We start from the raw sequence: 16,824 nt of genomic DNA, 5'->3' as shown, positions 1-16,824 counted from the left end.
TGTTGGCAATACATCGCTAAGTAGCTTATTATTTTAATGTATCTGACTGATTTCACTGGGTGACATTAATTCACGGGGCACATTCCTCATAAAGCAGATAAGACAGTTACAGACAGTTCCATCACACTGGAAAAAAGTCTTAAGCGAATGTGAGTCCAAATGGTGTGTGTCTCTATGTTAGCCAGGATGTACCCTGCCACTCGCCATGTGGCAGAGCAATAGTTCTCAAGGCCTTCTGAAGGCCAAAGTTTTTCTTTGGTTACTTTTTCACTCATTTTTTAGTCCAGTCCATGATGATTTTCAGAGGGATGGGTTTCTTGTTTGTTAAACCACTTAAAACCGACACATGATTTAAAGGCAAAAACACCTAACTCAAGAGATGAATGAATTATGGGTCTATGCATAATACAGAACCTAGCAAAGAACCAATTTTAAAATATAATATAAAAAGCTAATAACTAATAACTAGTTATTGGCTAATAGCTATTAGCCAACCAGGCAAGATATGCAAGTTATTGGCTAATAGCTATTAGCCAATAACTTGCATATCTTGCCTGGTATGCATTACATTAGAAAAAGTCTTTTTGAGGAAACTGGACAAGTGGAGGACAAAAGAAGTGGCAAGCCTAAAAATAAAAAAAACAAATCTACAACAGATGAACACTATGTTTTCCATTTTTCTCCTCAACACTAGGGCTGTTCGATATAACTATATATATATCAGATGATGATATAAAAACGTCTATCGTTTCATTTTACGCTATCGTTTGTTTCGTGGTGTCGCAAAATAAACTGTTTACGGCAATATTTTTTAATCGTTTTGATGGTCACTGTAGTGGCTATATTAATTTCTTAAAGTTCTCTCTTTCTCTTATATTTTATATAACCACACTACAGACGGACAAGCGCCTGTTTTTATGCGTTGTCGTTAGCAACAACGACGGTAACACCATCGCATGTCCGCTTGTTTATGTTTCACATAAACCTTTCACAATAAAGCTCAAGATCCTGTTGAGACTTTTCAAAATAAACTGAATCACGTGAAAGAGCAGATTATTTACAGATGAGAATTAAAAAAGAGCCGCCAGGTGCTAAAAAATAAACCTTAGACTCAAACGTTAGAACAGGCTTTTCCCCGCAGCACGCCGTGTAATAAATACTCACAAAAAAAACGGCGCCCTTTACAACTTATGTCTAAAAATGTATTGTTTCATGCATCTGTTAAAACACTCGACTCCAGCTACATGATGCGCAGCTGGAAACACTTTACGCAAGACGAGATTCACAGAATTTACAGAAAATGTTACATTTTTGTGATTTATATCGTTATCGGGACGATAGATGTCTTATATCGGGATATGAGATTTTGGTCATATCGCATAGCCCTACTCAACACCATACCTAACCAACACCTCATCGTCTCCTCTGTTCACTTAACCTACATGTCCCTGAGGACACTCTCTGCCACTTCATCTAACAACTTCTGCATCCAGTAATGCCATTTCTGCATGCATGTACATTTCCAGAATTCCATATTCTTTTCTAACCGACATCCAACCTGTGGGTCAAATGCACTAACAATATTCACACCTTCATTTTCCAGCTTCAAATTCATGATGCTGTCTGACACTATTCTTTCAAGATTACCCCTACTCCTTTCCATTTGCTCTCTACAGCAAAGTAGAACAGTCCAAATCCAGTGCTACTGACCTTGCTACCCTTCCACCTGGCCTCATGCACACACAATAACTCACTCTTCCTTCTCTCCATGTCAGTGAGCTCTCTCTCTTTACCAGTCATAGACCCTCCTTTTAAAGTCCCAACTCTCCCCTCCATAATCACATACCTTACCCCTTTCCTTTCCCTAATCTCTAATAATCTATATAAAAACATAGGGATTACCATGGTAAACACAGATCTAGAACCCTGCAAGTGGGCTTTATATTTCTACTTAAATGACACATCAATACAGCATGTGTTTTGAAATGCCAGCACAACTTGACTTATTCATGTCTTATGTGGGCAGCACGGAGGTCAGCAAGAAGGTCCTGAGTTCAATTACACCATCAGACCGGGGTCGTTCTGTGTGGAGTTTGCATGTTCTCCCCGTGTTTGCATGGGTTCCCTCCGGGTACTCCGGCTTCCTCCCACCGTCCAAAGACATGCAGTTTGTGGGGATAGGTTAATTGATTAATCCAGATTGCCCATAGGTGTGAATGCGGGAGTGAATGTGAGCGCTGTCATGTGGCTGTCTGTCTCTGTGTGTTAGCCCTGCAACAGACTGGCGACCTGTCCAGGGTGTACCCCGCCTCTCGCCCTAGGACAACTGGGATAGGCTCGAGCACCTATCCTGAAAAGGATAAGCGGAAGCGAATGGATGGATGGATGGATGGATGCCTTATGTGTTGCTGACTGAAGTAGAGGACAAGGCCCCTGAATAACAGACGGGGGTTGGAGTAATGTTGTAAGCAGGCCTTAGTGACAGACAAAAATTAAGAAACTCACGCTGGTCCTGAAGTGGGAAGTGTACAGTTCTGGATGGATCTCGTACTCAATGGGGTCATAGATGCCGTCACTCTTTCTTACAAGGTGGTGGTGTCGGCTAAGGACGGTGGCATACACTTTGGTCATATCTGGCAAGAAAACATACAGTTTGCTCTAGTTAAATTACATAATATAACTTAATGATAGTGATAAAAACGAACAAACACAATTGCATAATAAAAGGTTGTAGGAATACAGTTAGCTTTAGCCATAAATTAGTATATATCTAATCTTAATGTCACATTAATGATTCTAGTAATATTTTGACTTAATCTTTAATGATAATACAGTGAACTGACTTTGAATCCTAATAATTAGAGAGGTTTACTGTGGTGCAGGGCTCTAGACTAACTTTTTGCCATGGGCGTACCGGTACGCCTAACTTTAAAAAGTTAGGCGTACCGGCACAAAAGTTAGGCGCACACAAATTTTATAATAATTTATATAATATAATGTGTTTTTCTGGATACACTGTGCTTTTTCAGCATTCAAAGATTGATGACACCGTGTCAGAGCACTGGCTATGAATTTCAGAAGGATCAGGCCTTAACTTAACAGAAAAGTGAGCAATAGTTCTTTTCCTATTGCAGCTACATCCACTTCTGTCGTGCCTAGGCTGCTCACTAGGGCTGGGTATCATCACTGATTTCTATAATCCATTCGATTCCGGTTTTCAAAGTCCCGATTCGATTCAACTTAGCCTCAGACAGTCAGAAATATTATAATTCTGATCATTTATCAGTACTGACTTCATCAGAATTGTGAAAATCACAGCAGATGCCTTTGTGTGAAAGTAACTGAGAATAAAACACAGAAAAACATGAAGGAGACTTTCCTGGTCTGGCTTTTTATAGCAGATAACCTTAAAAATATTCTACAATGTTCTGCATATAAAGTTTAAATTTCTTCAGTATTGAACAACAGAAAAAACAGGCTTTCTTGTCCGAGGTCATTTAAGTGAAAAAAAGAAAAAGAAAAGAAAAAGACAGCAGCCACAGCGCTGTAAACAACGGTAGACTGGTGGGTAATAAGTGAATGAATAATACAGAAAACAGAGATTGGAGATGGGAAACTGTTCTTGAAGTATAGAGAGAGAGCTAGCTGTGCATGGAGTGTGATTTTAATAGTCGTGGAAGCAAAACAGCAAAATTCATGACGACATTGATCAAATGTGAAGCGCAGTTTGCTGCTTCTTTTGCTGCTGGCTCGGTGAATTTTGGTTGGAGAGACAAAACCTGCAGCTCAGAATCAGCGCAAAAAGACGTAAACACAGCGCGGACCGGACGCATCAGAATCCCTAAGCTCCGACAGCGTGTCCGTCTACGGGCCGTCGGGTGAGAAAGCCAAGAAAGACAAAGTTGATTCTGATGCGTCGGTCCGTTCTGTGTTTACGTCTTTGTGTGCAATCCGTGTACCTGCTCTCATTTGCTGTTTGGTTGTTGTTGAAATGGTTTTGTGAGCTTTAATCTGAGAATCTGGCGTTTCTGGCAAAACAGAGTTATATTTAAAAGTCGATTCAGGATTTAATGATTTGATATCGCTTTATTCAAGCTACTCACCTCCCACTTCCACCTGCACTTTCAACTGGACCACGGCCAATCAGAGAGGTCCCGCCCCTGACTATCTCTGATTGGTTTAGTCCACGATAGGGGCAAAATGTGTGTCTGTTGTTGACCACAGGGAAGGTTGCAGATTTTTTTTCTTTCTTTTTTTTTTTTGCTACCCGCCAGTTGCAACCAAATTATTATTTTTTAGTCGCACCACTGAAAAATTTGGTCGCATTTGCAACCAAATTGGTCGCACTCTAGAGCCCTGTGGTGGGATGTGGAGTTGTGTGTGGTGTGGAACAACAAAGGTAGATGGAAAGCTGCTCTCATAAAAGCAAAGGAAAACACTGCAAATAAATATCACTTGACTTGCCAACTTGCAACTAACCAGGGAACATCATTCATGTCTCACAGACTACAAGGACTGTACGAATTACTGGCATTAAATGTGTTCGGACCAACTTCTACCACCCTCAGACTGATGGGGTGGTGGAACGGCTGAATGAGACTTTAAGCTCCATGATTCGCAAGGTCATTTACGCGGATGAACACAATTAGGATTGCCAGTTAGACCCTCTTTCGTTTACAGTGAGGGAGGTGCCCCAGAGTTTCATGGGATTTTCTCCCTTTGAGTTACTGCTCAGCAGAACTACACTACTGCCCCTTGTGATGTGATAGCTCTGTTTGAAAAATCTTCACCGAGCATAACACCCCAGTAGATCTCAGACCCAGCAACAACCTCAGACAACAAAATGGAAAATCACTGGAAAAAAAGAAAAGAAAACAATGTTGTGTATGTTATATGATGAGCAGTTCTCAGACCAATACATAGGAGGGACGAAACAACCACTCCAAAGGTACGTAGCGCCACAAGAGAGATCCAGGTCTTTAGGACAAGATTCAGCTATAATTTCACTTCAATGAGGGGACACACTGTTTTCATGATGCTAATATTCACATTTTGGACAGAGAAGATGTATGGTTTCAGAGAAGAGTAAATGAGTAAATGGATATCCACTGAATAGAGGTAGTGACCTACAACACCAAACAGGTGCCACCTATAATACAGTCCTGAGATCATTTTCCAAGTGATTCACCTCTAATTCACACTTTGTCTCATGGGATCCTAATGACTCACATGATGACAGAACGGGTCAGTGACTCTCAGTATCTCAAAGTTGACAACCCCACAAAAACAGGGATAGAGATGACAGACGTTTTATTATCATCATCTGGTATATTTTGTCATATCCCACAGCCCTAAAATAAATTGACAGATATTTTGTTTTTTTAGGTTCATGACTTTCCAATTTATTCACAGAGGCAAAAATAAAGGAACATAGTAAAAGTTTGGTTAATAGTAAGAACTTTTTGATCAATGTAGAAATTTATAAATGTTCTTATTTTCTAAACACATTTCATTTGTAATATAATCTGTAAGCAATGTTTAATTTAAGTCCTTGTGCTTTTTGTGGTATCCATGTTTTTCCACATTCCAAATAACAAGATCAGACAGACCATTTCCCCAAAGAACTTGTGTGTTTAAAGTGCTACAACCCACCACGGTCACTCCAACAGCTGAAAATTGCATGATGCTCAAAATATTTCATACCTCCTGTTTCAGAGACGTCCTTCAACTCGTGAGGTTCAACATATTCAACAGGAAGCTCGTTGATGATGTCTTGGGCTCCCTGCAAGAAAGAAAAAAGATGCATAAAATGAAACATTCATCACAAAATCCTCCTTAATGTATTTATAATGAGTGTTTGGTTGTGTCTAAGGTTTTGTACCTTGGAGACATTTCCTGTTCCAGTGAAGCAAAATGTGAGGGGTCCAATGGATTTGGGCATAAGCCCCATTGAAATTTCATACCCACAATCCCTGACTGCTTGGATGGCCTGGCTTACATTCCTATAGTTATGAGCCATACCAATGTGCTGGATATGAATCATGTGGAGAAAAGGACATCACATGTGAACTCTTTATAAGGACAAAGTTGTTTTTAACATTTTTTTGAAATGATAAAGAATGTCCACTCTTACCATAAACGGAGTGTGGTGGCCGAGAGCCAAGAAGCGCAGCCCCAATCCATGCAAAATGTTAATCATTCCTGAAGAAAAAGAAAGAGAGATTCATTTACTTCAAAAAGAACAATTTACTAAATAATAACACACAAAATAGTAATTTATAATGTGGTCATCATAAACGATTAAAATGACAGAAATATTTATAAGACAGAAAAACTGGTCATTAATTTAAGGTTAGAGGGTGATTTTTAGTATTCTGTGCCATTTAAGCTCCCATGACAGACTAACTATTGTATGCTGTATAAAAATACAGGCCATTCAAAATGGCTCAGTATGTATTTGTAAAAGCTTGCCTTACACCATCAAACTCTCATCTACCATAGAAAACCATCTTATGTATGCAAAATTATGTTCTTAATTGTCTTCTAGTTACATGACTTACAGCTAGTTGTATATAGTTTTGGAGGGAAATCATCTACAAGAACCAGATTAAACAGCTTTTTCTATCTGATTTCTCAGATCTTTTGTCCCGATTTAGGTTCAGATAACATAATTATAAAGTCCAGCAAGGGCCAGGACAGTCTCCTAAAGATGATTCAGCTGCAGGATTGGGGTGCCATCTGTGCAGATCTTGCTCAGGAATGGCAGCAAGCAGTTGTGAGTGCATCTGCACACTCAGCGAGCTGAAAACTCTTGGAGGATGGCCTGGTGTCAAGAAGGGCAGCAAATAAGCCACTTGTCCCCCCTAAAAATATCAGGGACAGGCCGATATTCTGCAAGAAGTACAGTGAGTGGACTGCTGAGGACTCAGGTAAAGTCATTTTCTCTGATGAAGCCCCCTTCTTATTGTTTGGGGCATCTGCAAAAAGGATTGTCCAGATAAGAAAAAGCGAGCACTACCATCAGTCCTGCCTCAAGCCAACAGTAAAGCATCCTGATACCATTCGTGTGGGGTGCTGCTTTTCAACCAAGGAAGTGGGATCCCTCACAATTTTGCCAAAAAACACAGCCATGAATAAAGAATGGTGCCAAAACATCCTCCGACAGCAACTTCTTCCAACCATCCAAGAACAGTTTTGTGATGAACAATGCCCTTTCCAGCCTCTGATGGAGCACCGAAGTGACTGAAGTGATAATAACTAAGGGGCTCGGGGAACAAAACATTGACATTTTGCATCCATGGCCAGGAAACTCCCCAGACCTTAATCCAATTGAGAACTTGTGGTCAATCCTCAACAAGCAGGTTATGAAAGAATGGGTTGTGTGGGATTATAATATTATTTTATGCCATGTTAGACCCCTAATTAAAGATTGTGAATTATAGGGGGACGAGGCGGACGGGGCAAGGGTAAGTGACGGAAGTGACGGACAAGGTAAGCGACCCATGTTGTAGGTGACGTCAGACGCCGGAGATTTTGGCGGAGAAAAAGCAAATGGTAGCATAGAGTTTAACAAAGGTTTTTCAAGCTTCAGTATTACCAAATATACTAATCAATTGTCATATAACTAACAACATCTGTTTTATCATCTCTAACACCCTGGAGGACAACGGGGAGAGTTTAGACGCTCTCCAAGATTACATCGACCGCTGTTTTCAAGATTTAGTAATGAATAAGGCCCAGAGTGCATCTTCCCCGGCCAAAATTGAGACGCCGTCATCGAAGAGATGTCGCCCGGCAGACTCCCCCGGTACAACATCGCCTGCCGGCAAAGACATCGCAGACATCCTGGAGTCAATCGACAAGCGATTGTCCAGTTTCGATGCGAGGCTGTCCCTGGTGGAGATTTTACACCGGGAATTTAAATCTCTGAGAGAATCCCTGGAATTCAGCCAGCAGCAGGTGGAAACGCTTGCCGCTGAAAATGCCACGCTACGGGAGTCGGTCAAATCTCTCACCGATAACGTGACCCAGCTAAACATTGAAAATAAAAAAATAAAAGAGTCCGTTATCGATCTACAAGCCCGTAGCATGAGAGATAATCTTGTGTTTTCTGGTATTCCAGAAACTGCCGGAGAGGACGCAGAGGCAACGGTGAAAAGCTTCATTAAAATCCACCTGAAGCTGCCGGAGGACACCGTAAAGAACATCAACTTCAATAGAGTACATCGCTTGGGGGGCGTGCGGTCGCGGACCGGGAGACCACGGCCTATTGTGACCAAATTCGGTCAATTCAAACAGAAGGAACAGGTGAAGAGTCGCGGCAGAGAGCTGAAAGGAACGGACTTCAGCGTGAACGACCAGTTCCCCAAAGAGATCCTGGAACGACGCAAGGTCCTGTTCCCAGTTCGACGTAGCTTCATCCAGAAAGGCTCCCGTGCTGTCATCGCCGTGGACTGGCTCTACGTGGACGGACAGCTCTACCGCGACCCCGGCACCACACCGTGGTTATATTGACTGCACTCCAGATAAGAACCCGCTACACTCTTTTCTTATTCATTCACACTTTCTCTTTTAACATGGGTTTAACCTAGTAATATCAATATGATGTCATAGCAGATATAACACCGTCACCCTCCGTCATTGTTTTAATTGGAATGTTTCCGTTTCGTTTCTTTTTTGTTGTTGTTGCTCACAGTTCATGTGGTTTATTTCTTTCTCTTGTCTTTCACTGCTGTGATCACCTACTTCCCCACTCACCTACAAACAACACCCTCTATTTCTCCATATTTTCACACCACGATCACGCAAACACATCAGCTCAACGGCAGCACATTCACAACAGCCTCACAGCACGCACAGACTTGCAGGACACATAAGCAAGCCACGCTTGTTCATATTAGTGAATATTCACACACATAGTCAGACTTATGGAGCCTCTCACCACACTTCTTTTTCTCTTTCTATTTACAAACAAGGGATGTTTCCACATTCTCTCCACCTGTCTAAACGAAACACCCAGCATACTTCATTAGACATACACACACAATTATGGGCATGCTGAGGTTTGTCACATGGAATGTAAATGGAGCTGGCTCCAGAGGAAAGAGGTTAAAGATATTTAACCAGCTTAAAAAACTACAGGCAGATGTTGTTTTATTACAAGAAACTCACAGACCTGTCACAGGTTTAAACTAACTTAAAACACCTGAGTTTCCTAACGTGTTTGCAGCCTGTTATAATTCTAGACAACGGGGAGTAGCAATATTAATACATAAAAATGTTAATTTTACAGTACTCGATACAGTTATAGATCCAGAGGGTAGATTTCTAATTATTAAACTATCAATATTGAACAAAAAACTATGTATTGTAAGTATATACGGTCCAAATGTTGATGAACCCTCATTCTTCCACGGATTTTTTAGTGCACTCTCTGAACACCTTGATTGCACACTCATTCTTGGCGGTGACCTCAACCTTGGACTAAATGAAGACATGGATAGGCTCAACACAACAGGAACTCAGCGCAATTGGCAGTCCACAAATATAATCAAACAGTATATGAGCGACTTTGGTCTTTGCGATGCATGGCGCTCTCTTCACCCCACCAGTAAGGAATATACTTTTTTCTCGCATGTTCATCACTCTTACTCTCGTCTGGATTATTTTTTGGTCAGCAGCTCACTGCTGTGTGACATTTCAGACACTGAGATTCATCCTATAGCTGTCAGCGATCATGCTCCTGTATCTTTAACACTAATGCACAAGAATAACACTACGCCAAGAAAAAACTGGAGATTTAATATATCACTACTTAAAGATGAAGACTTTATTAAATATTTTAAAAAGGAATGGACTTCATATTTAGACTTTAATGACACTCCCGGAATATCTGCTTCTGTTCTATGGGAAGCAGGGAAAGCTGTGATGAGAGGTAAAATAATTTCTTTCTCATCACACAAAAAGAAAGAAGAAAACAAAAATATTCAGGAATTAGAAAAAAACATCAAATCACTAGAAGAAGCCTACGCGTGCGACCAAGATCAGGAAACATTGAACAAAATATGCAAAACAAAACTAGAATTAAATGAAATTATTAATAAAAAAACACAATTCCTTATACAAAGACTTCGCTTGCAGAATTTTGAACACAGTAACAAATCAGGTCGATTTCTAGCTAACCAGCTAAAAATAAATAAAGAAAAAACAACTATATGTGCTGCTAAAGATTTATCGGGGAACAGAATATATGATCCTGGAAGAATAAACAACATTTTTAGGGATTTCTATGAAACTTTATACTCACCACAAATAAACCCATCTAAAAATGAAATTGATCTGTTTCTTGACAACGTAACTCTTCCAAAATTACTAGATAGTCAAGCAATGGAACTGGATTCGCCACTGACGCCAAGTGAACTCCAGGAAGCCCTGATAAGTATGCCCAATAATAAGGCTCCAGGTCCAGACGGCTTCCCTGCAGAATTCTACAAAGAATTCTGGATAATTTTGGCACCAGTATTCCACGGCATGTTGCAGGAAATCGAGGAAAATGGCAGACTACCACCAAATATGAATTCTGCCAACATTAGTCTCCTGTTAAAACCAGGCAAAGACCCTTTATTTCCCTCAAGCTATCGTCCAATTTCTCTTTTAAATGTAGACCTTAAAATAATCTGCAAAGCTCTCTCAAAGAGATTAGAGAAAATGACCCCCCTCTTAATTCATCCTGACCAAACTGGTTTCATAAAAGGTCGGCACTCCTCAACAAACACTCGTAGATTACTTAATTTAATAGACTACTCATACGATAAAAACATCGAAACCATAATATTATCTCTAGATGCAGAAAAAGCATTTGACAGAGTTAACTGGAAATTTTTATTCGCAACTTTACACAAATTTGGTTTTGGAAACTCTTTCATAAACTGGATAAGAATATTATACAATTCCCCAACAGCTCGTATCAGAACAAATGACCAGACATCCTCCAGCTTCTATCTCCTGAGGGGCACCAGACAGGGATGCCCACTCTCCCCTTCACTTTTTGCAATTTTTATCGAACCTCTAGCAGCAGCATTTAGACAGGCTACAACAATTAAGGGCATAAAATGTAAGAACACAGAACATAAAATCAGTCTCTATGCGGATGATGTGTTGCTTTTTCTGCAAAACACACAAACCAACCTCTCTGAGGTAATTACTTTAATAAACTGGTTTTCAAGAGTTTCAGATTATTCAATTAACTGGCCAAAATCTACAGTTCTCCCCATTAACTGCTCCTTCCATAATTCTTCCTCTGCCCCACTGCAATCCGGAAATATTAAATATTTAGGTATTAATGTCTCTCCTAAGCTTTCAGACTTAACTAAATTAAACCACATCCCACTTCTAAAGAAAGTAGAAGGCGATCTGACTAGATGGAAATCTTTACCCATATCACTCATGGGAAGGGTCGCCACTATAAAAATGATGATCTTGCCAAAAATAAATTACTTATTTTTGATGATCCCTAACAAACCATCACAAGATTGGTTCAGATCTCTGGATTCATGTATTTCCAAATTCCTTTGGAAAGATAAACCCCCGCGTATCAGCTTAAAAACGCTACAAAGAACCAAGGATAGAGGAGGATTAGATCTGCCTAATTTTCACCAATACTTCTTAGCCAACAGGCTTCAGTTCATCTCAGAATGGTTAAAACATACCTTCTTAGTTGAGCCCTGGCTAGATGTTGAACAGGCACTATGCAAGGATCTAGAGATTTCAGACCTACCATTTATTAGCTCAAACATCAAAAGACATGAATGCTTTAAAAGTATCAACATCAGCTTTTCTCTGACAGCATGGTGGGAGTTTCTAAAAATAACGGAGTCTTCATTAATCCCATGCAAACGTACACCTATCTGGAATAACCCTGACATATTACAAAACAATAATATGATTAATTTCCCAGAATGGAGTTGTAAAGGAATTAAATACTTAGAACATATATTAGAGGGAACAGAATTTATTCCATTTGACAGACTAGTTGCACAATATGGGATCAACAAGACAAGATTTTTAGAATATCAACAAATTAAATCCATAGTAAAAAAGAAATTTAACCTCAGTCAAGTTGAATTACAAACACCACTAAGTGCGGCACATTTTCTTACTCTTAAATCCCCCAAATTATTATCTAAAATATACAGAACACTTTCTAAATTAGATGAATCAATATCCCTTCCTATTGCAAAGTGGGAAGCAGATTTATCAGTCAGCTTAGACCAAAACTTCTGGTCTCAGATTTGCTTAAAAACCTTTAAATTAATTAAAAATCCCAGTCTGCAATTAATACAATACAAAATACTACATAGAGTGCACTATACAGGTCATCGGATGTTCAAGATGGGCTTTACATCTTCCAACAACTGCTCACACTGTCAAGGCAATACACCAGACAATTACATCCACGCTCTTTGGTTCTGTCCACCAGTGCAAAAGTTTTGGCGCGAGATATGTGAAGACTTATCAAAGTGTCTGAAATGTAACATTCCAACCTCCCCCTTAGTGTGTTTACTGGGCAGCTTAGATAATGTCACTTCAGAAAAGAATATAGCCCATATGATTTTCACTGCCCTATGCATAGCCAAGAAAACAGTCCTCATGAACTGGAAAAATAAAAATAATCTTAATTCTAACCAATATAGAAATTATCTATTAGATTACATTAGTCTTGATACAGCCTCTGCCACCACATCAGATCAATTGCTCTGGACTCCTTTTATCAGCTCCATCACCTAGTGGGGGTGGGGGGTCATAATTTGGTCCCGCCTTCACTGTTGTGATTGGTGTGGGGGTAGGGACAGGCTTAGGGCGTCGGGGGGTTCCCCGGAGGCATCTTCCTTGGGGGGCTCAACCCGGGGTAGCGGTCATGTCCGGTTGGGGGCTCTGTTGGCTCTCAGGTGACTGTTTCCTCGCGGCTGCGTGCAGCGGGGCTAGGGGAGGGTCTGTGCTGACGGACGTGGGTTATTGACCTGGTAGCCTGGCTGGCCCTGGGTGGGTCTGGGATGGGCGTGAGGTTCTGGGGGCGCTCCGTCTCTGGGCTGGGGCCCGGGCCTCGGGGGCTTGGATCCTGGTTGGTGTGTTGCCGGGGTTGTGGGCGGGTGGGTGCATGGGGGCCCGGCCCTGGAGCGGGGTGCCGCCGGTGCGTCGAACCACCTGGGGGGCTCTTCAACTGGTGGGGGAGATGGTCACATCTTGCAGGAGCTTTCCTCTCTTCAGGAACTCTCTCTGCAGGAGGGGGAGATACAGGAGAGGTGGAGGAAGATCTCAGCCTGGGCGTTTACTGTCTTATGTAGTCTGGAAGATGAGTGGATGGTGGGGTGGGTGCAGTTTTCTCTGTGGTGGGGTTGGGTGGACTGTCCCGGGCTCTGTGGGGCCGGGAGGCGCTGCTGCACTGGGCCCCGGTCTGGATGGGCCTGGGCCCCCTTTCCCTGGCGGGTCGCGGAGTGTGGGAGTGCCTACTGGGGTCAGCGGGGGAGCTGGCCCCAGGGAGGGGTTACCTGCCCCTCCCTTCCTTCCCTCCCCATCTCCAGCTGCCTCTCTCTTCCCGCTCCACCACAACCACCCACACATGCAGGGCCTTGGAGTAGGGGTATGTCACCAGGGTGCAGAGGAGGCTACCCCCCCCCCCCCCCCTGTCCCCTTCTGGCTGCCTCTGCCTCAATTTTATCCCACAACTTAGACATTCACATTATTCACACTCTCATTACACATACATATAGGATCTTGGGGGTGGGCACAATCACGGAGTCCAAATTACCATCAGGGTGTACACCTCACCCCTGGCGTCGTTGCCCACCTCTCAATTTTAAATACACTTAGACATTGAGGGCTATCAGGAGGGACTATGCGCTTACCTGCTGCTCCTTGGCAGGTAGCTCCATGCCCTCCTGGGTTTTAATTGCACCTTAGAACACACATGGATCAACACTACAATGAGCGGGTGGAGGGAGGTTTGGAGTCTTCTCCCACCCCCATTCTCTGCGGCCTGCTGGAGCGGGAGGGCTAGGTGGAGTTGGCCGTCCGACTGCGGTCTGGAGTGTGGGGCCTCCCTGCTGCTACGGAGTCGGGGTGGTCTGCCTCTCCCCACCGCAGGGAAAAGGGTAACACCACCTGGGTCTGGGTGCAGTTCCCCCCTCCAGGAGCAAGGGTACCTAGACCCGGTTTGTAGAGTACGCTTGGGGAGTGTGATCGTGTGTACAGCGTCTCTTTATGTCTGTCTCCACGTTGGTTGAGTGTGGAGTGAGTGCATATGAGAGCATGAGGGGGGGAATGGATGTTTGTGTCTGTGTGTGCCTGTATGTCTGTGTCTATATGTCAGGTTGGGTATCAGACGCCACCTCTCTGGGGACACCTCAGGCCCTCCAAGGTTTGGAGGCCTATCTCCACCTACCACCACTTCCCCTGCCGGTGGCGGACTCCCTCAGGTGTCGGTGCGTTGGTGGTTCTTTGTGTCTGGGGGTGGGCGTCCAGGTACACACCGGCTCACTCCTTGGCGGCCGCTTATCGGGGCCTGGAGCCTGGGGCTCGCTCGGGCCCCTTCGGGGGTGGGGTGCCCCCGGCCTCTCGGCCTGGGGCTCGGTCACTCAGGCACAGCTGGCGGCCGGCGGTGCTCACGGGCGCGTCACTGCAACTCCCCCTGGCTTCTGCTCCGCGGCTGCTGAGTGAGCCCTCATCTGGGACTCTCCTCAGCTCTTACTGGAACAGTGGCGCGGCTGCCCCTCTGTTGGTCTTCCATGGTTTCTTGTGTTCTGGGGGCCTCTGGATGTCTGGAGTTTTGATCTCCTCCATACCTGCTTCACACCCTGGAGGACGGGGCTGTGGCCCCCCCACACTCCCTAGCAGATCGTTACATGGAGAAACCTTTGGAATACAAGCGCGCTGATCCACACAGGTATGCACACGGGTGTTCACTGCTCGTAGACCCAAATTACACCTTTCTTGGCTGCTACTTCGAAGCACATCTGTCCTGCGTGCTGCACAACAACATTGAATATTTAGTATTTACTGCTGTTTACACTTAGCTAGATTAATGCGATGGTGTTGTGTTTAGTATGTTGCTTTGTTTTTTGGTTTTTTTTGTCTTTTTTTGCTTGTTTTCTATTCTTCTCTCAACAGGTGATCCAGGAGATTTTTTATTTTTTTTCTCCCCCCCTTTCTCACTGTCCTTCTCCCCTTCTGTTTTTCCTTTCCTTCCTCTTTCTTTCTCCCTTTCCTATCTCTCACTCATGTCTGTCCTGTCTGTAACATCTGAAAATAAAATATAATAAATAATAAAAACAAAGATCGACCAAATGGACCAATACGGCAATGCCACGATGATCCATTTGGCAAAGTAAATCCATTGGGTATCCTTGTTGGTCTTCAGACAACAATTCTGATGGCTAAAGAACCAAATGGGACAGGCGAAAAAAAAAAAAAAAAAGATTGTGAATTATTATGTAGTTTTAGTTTGCATTATTCTCCTGAATTAGAAGAAGGTGATAACTATTGCATTTGTTAAACTGATTTGCATTACATTAGACTGCTGATTTATTGTGAATGAATGATATTGTTTTATGATGCATTATACTGCTGAGTTATAAGAAATACTGTTCGCAGAAAGTCATCGCCTTATTTGTCTGATTAGAAGAGAACAGAACATACTGGAGTTTTCTGCCCCATCTCAGCAGGAGCAGATAAACAGGGAGCCAAGGTCGTAGCTTAGGCGCTGTGTGAGAGAAAGAATGTGAATGTTTAGGCTTTTATGATTAGGTGGGGGCCACTAGAGGCTATAAGAGTTTGACCAATGCTCCACCATTTTGAGATCTGATGCTGTCTGCGTACAGTGTCCATCTCCCACGCGTGTGATCATTAAAATCATTGTTTGACTCAACCCGGCCGGACCAGTGTTGTTATTGTGGTTTTTCCTCTTGTATCCATCCCCAATATTTGAATCCGTAACAGTTTGGGGGCTCCTCCTGTGGTATTGGGGTGGAAGTTGGAGGTTTGGACGGTCCGAGGTTGTCGAACGGACAGACACAAGCCAGTGGTCTGACGTGAGTGGGCATAAGCCGGCTTATACAAAGGTAAGGCACTACCTGTTGAATCTATTTCCAAAGTGTGCCAAGTTGGACATGATAAAATTAAAGTCTACTCACTGAAATTACTGGTAGATGTCTGTTTTGATTTTGATGAAAAAAATCTCATGAGTTAATGCAGTTAGAGGCTGCTAAGAAATTGAGTTAGAGGCTCAAGTGTTTAATGCAGTTAGAGGCTGCTAAGTGTTTAATGCAGTTAGAGGCTGCTAAGAAATTAATACAGTTAGAGGCTGCTAAGAAGTTAATGCAGTTAGAGGCTGCTAAGAAATTGAGTTAGAGGCTCAAGTAGTTTGGTAGGGAATTGGTCATTTTGTGAGGTAGAGGCTCAATTGGTTATATGGTGGACCTGAGTTGGTCATGTTGTGAGTTAGAGGCTCCATTGATCACTAGGTTGCACCTGCCTCAGTCACACTCTTGTTTCGAGGAGTTGACTGCTGTTTCAAAGTGTTATAAATTATTATAGGACGGCAGTTAGAGGCTGCTAAGAAGCGCATAGCCCGGAGGTTACGCTCCCTCCTGGCCATGGACGCGCGACTTTGACCTGTCAGCGAACAGGGTTAGTTCAGTTTGGCTTAACTGTGGGGTACAGGGCATCCTGGAATAAGCTAGGAGTTAGAGGCTCCTTACCGTGTTAAACGGTATCTGCGCTTTTTTGGACACTGTTAAATTGAGTTAGGGAGTTTAGAAATGAGGCCAG

General features: G+C 42.9%; 1 protein-coding gene across 2 annotated transcripts in view; it reads right to left on the bottom strand.

Annotated features, from left to right (window-relative positions):
• The window catches only part of aass (aminoadipate-semialdehyde synthase), a 101,238-nt gene that overhangs the window by 42,446 nt on the left and 41,968 nt on the right, over positions 1-16,824 (bottom strand). For both annotated transcript variants that reach the window (XM_082540798.1, XM_082540799.1), the window contains 4 exons: positions 6,134-6,201; positions 5,882-6,028; positions 5,704-5,782; positions 2,506-2,633 (listed from right to left, as the gene is read on the bottom strand). In XM_082540798.1, the coding sequence (XP_082396924.1) occupies positions 2,506-2,633; positions 5,704-5,782; positions 5,882-6,028; positions 6,134-6,201 (422 nt within the window). The remainder of the gene's footprint in view (positions 1-2,505; positions 2,634-5,703; positions 5,783-5,881; positions 6,029-6,133; positions 6,202-16,824) is intronic.

This window comes from Aulonocara stuartgranti (genome assembly GCF_965226115.1).
Source record: "Aulonocara stuartgranti genome assembly, chromosome: 7".
In the NCBI taxonomy this organism is placed as follows: Eukaryota; Metazoa; Chordata; class Actinopteri; order Cichliformes; family Cichlidae; genus Aulonocara; species Aulonocara stuartgranti.
This window is presented reverse-complemented; position numbering and strand designations above follow the sequence as displayed.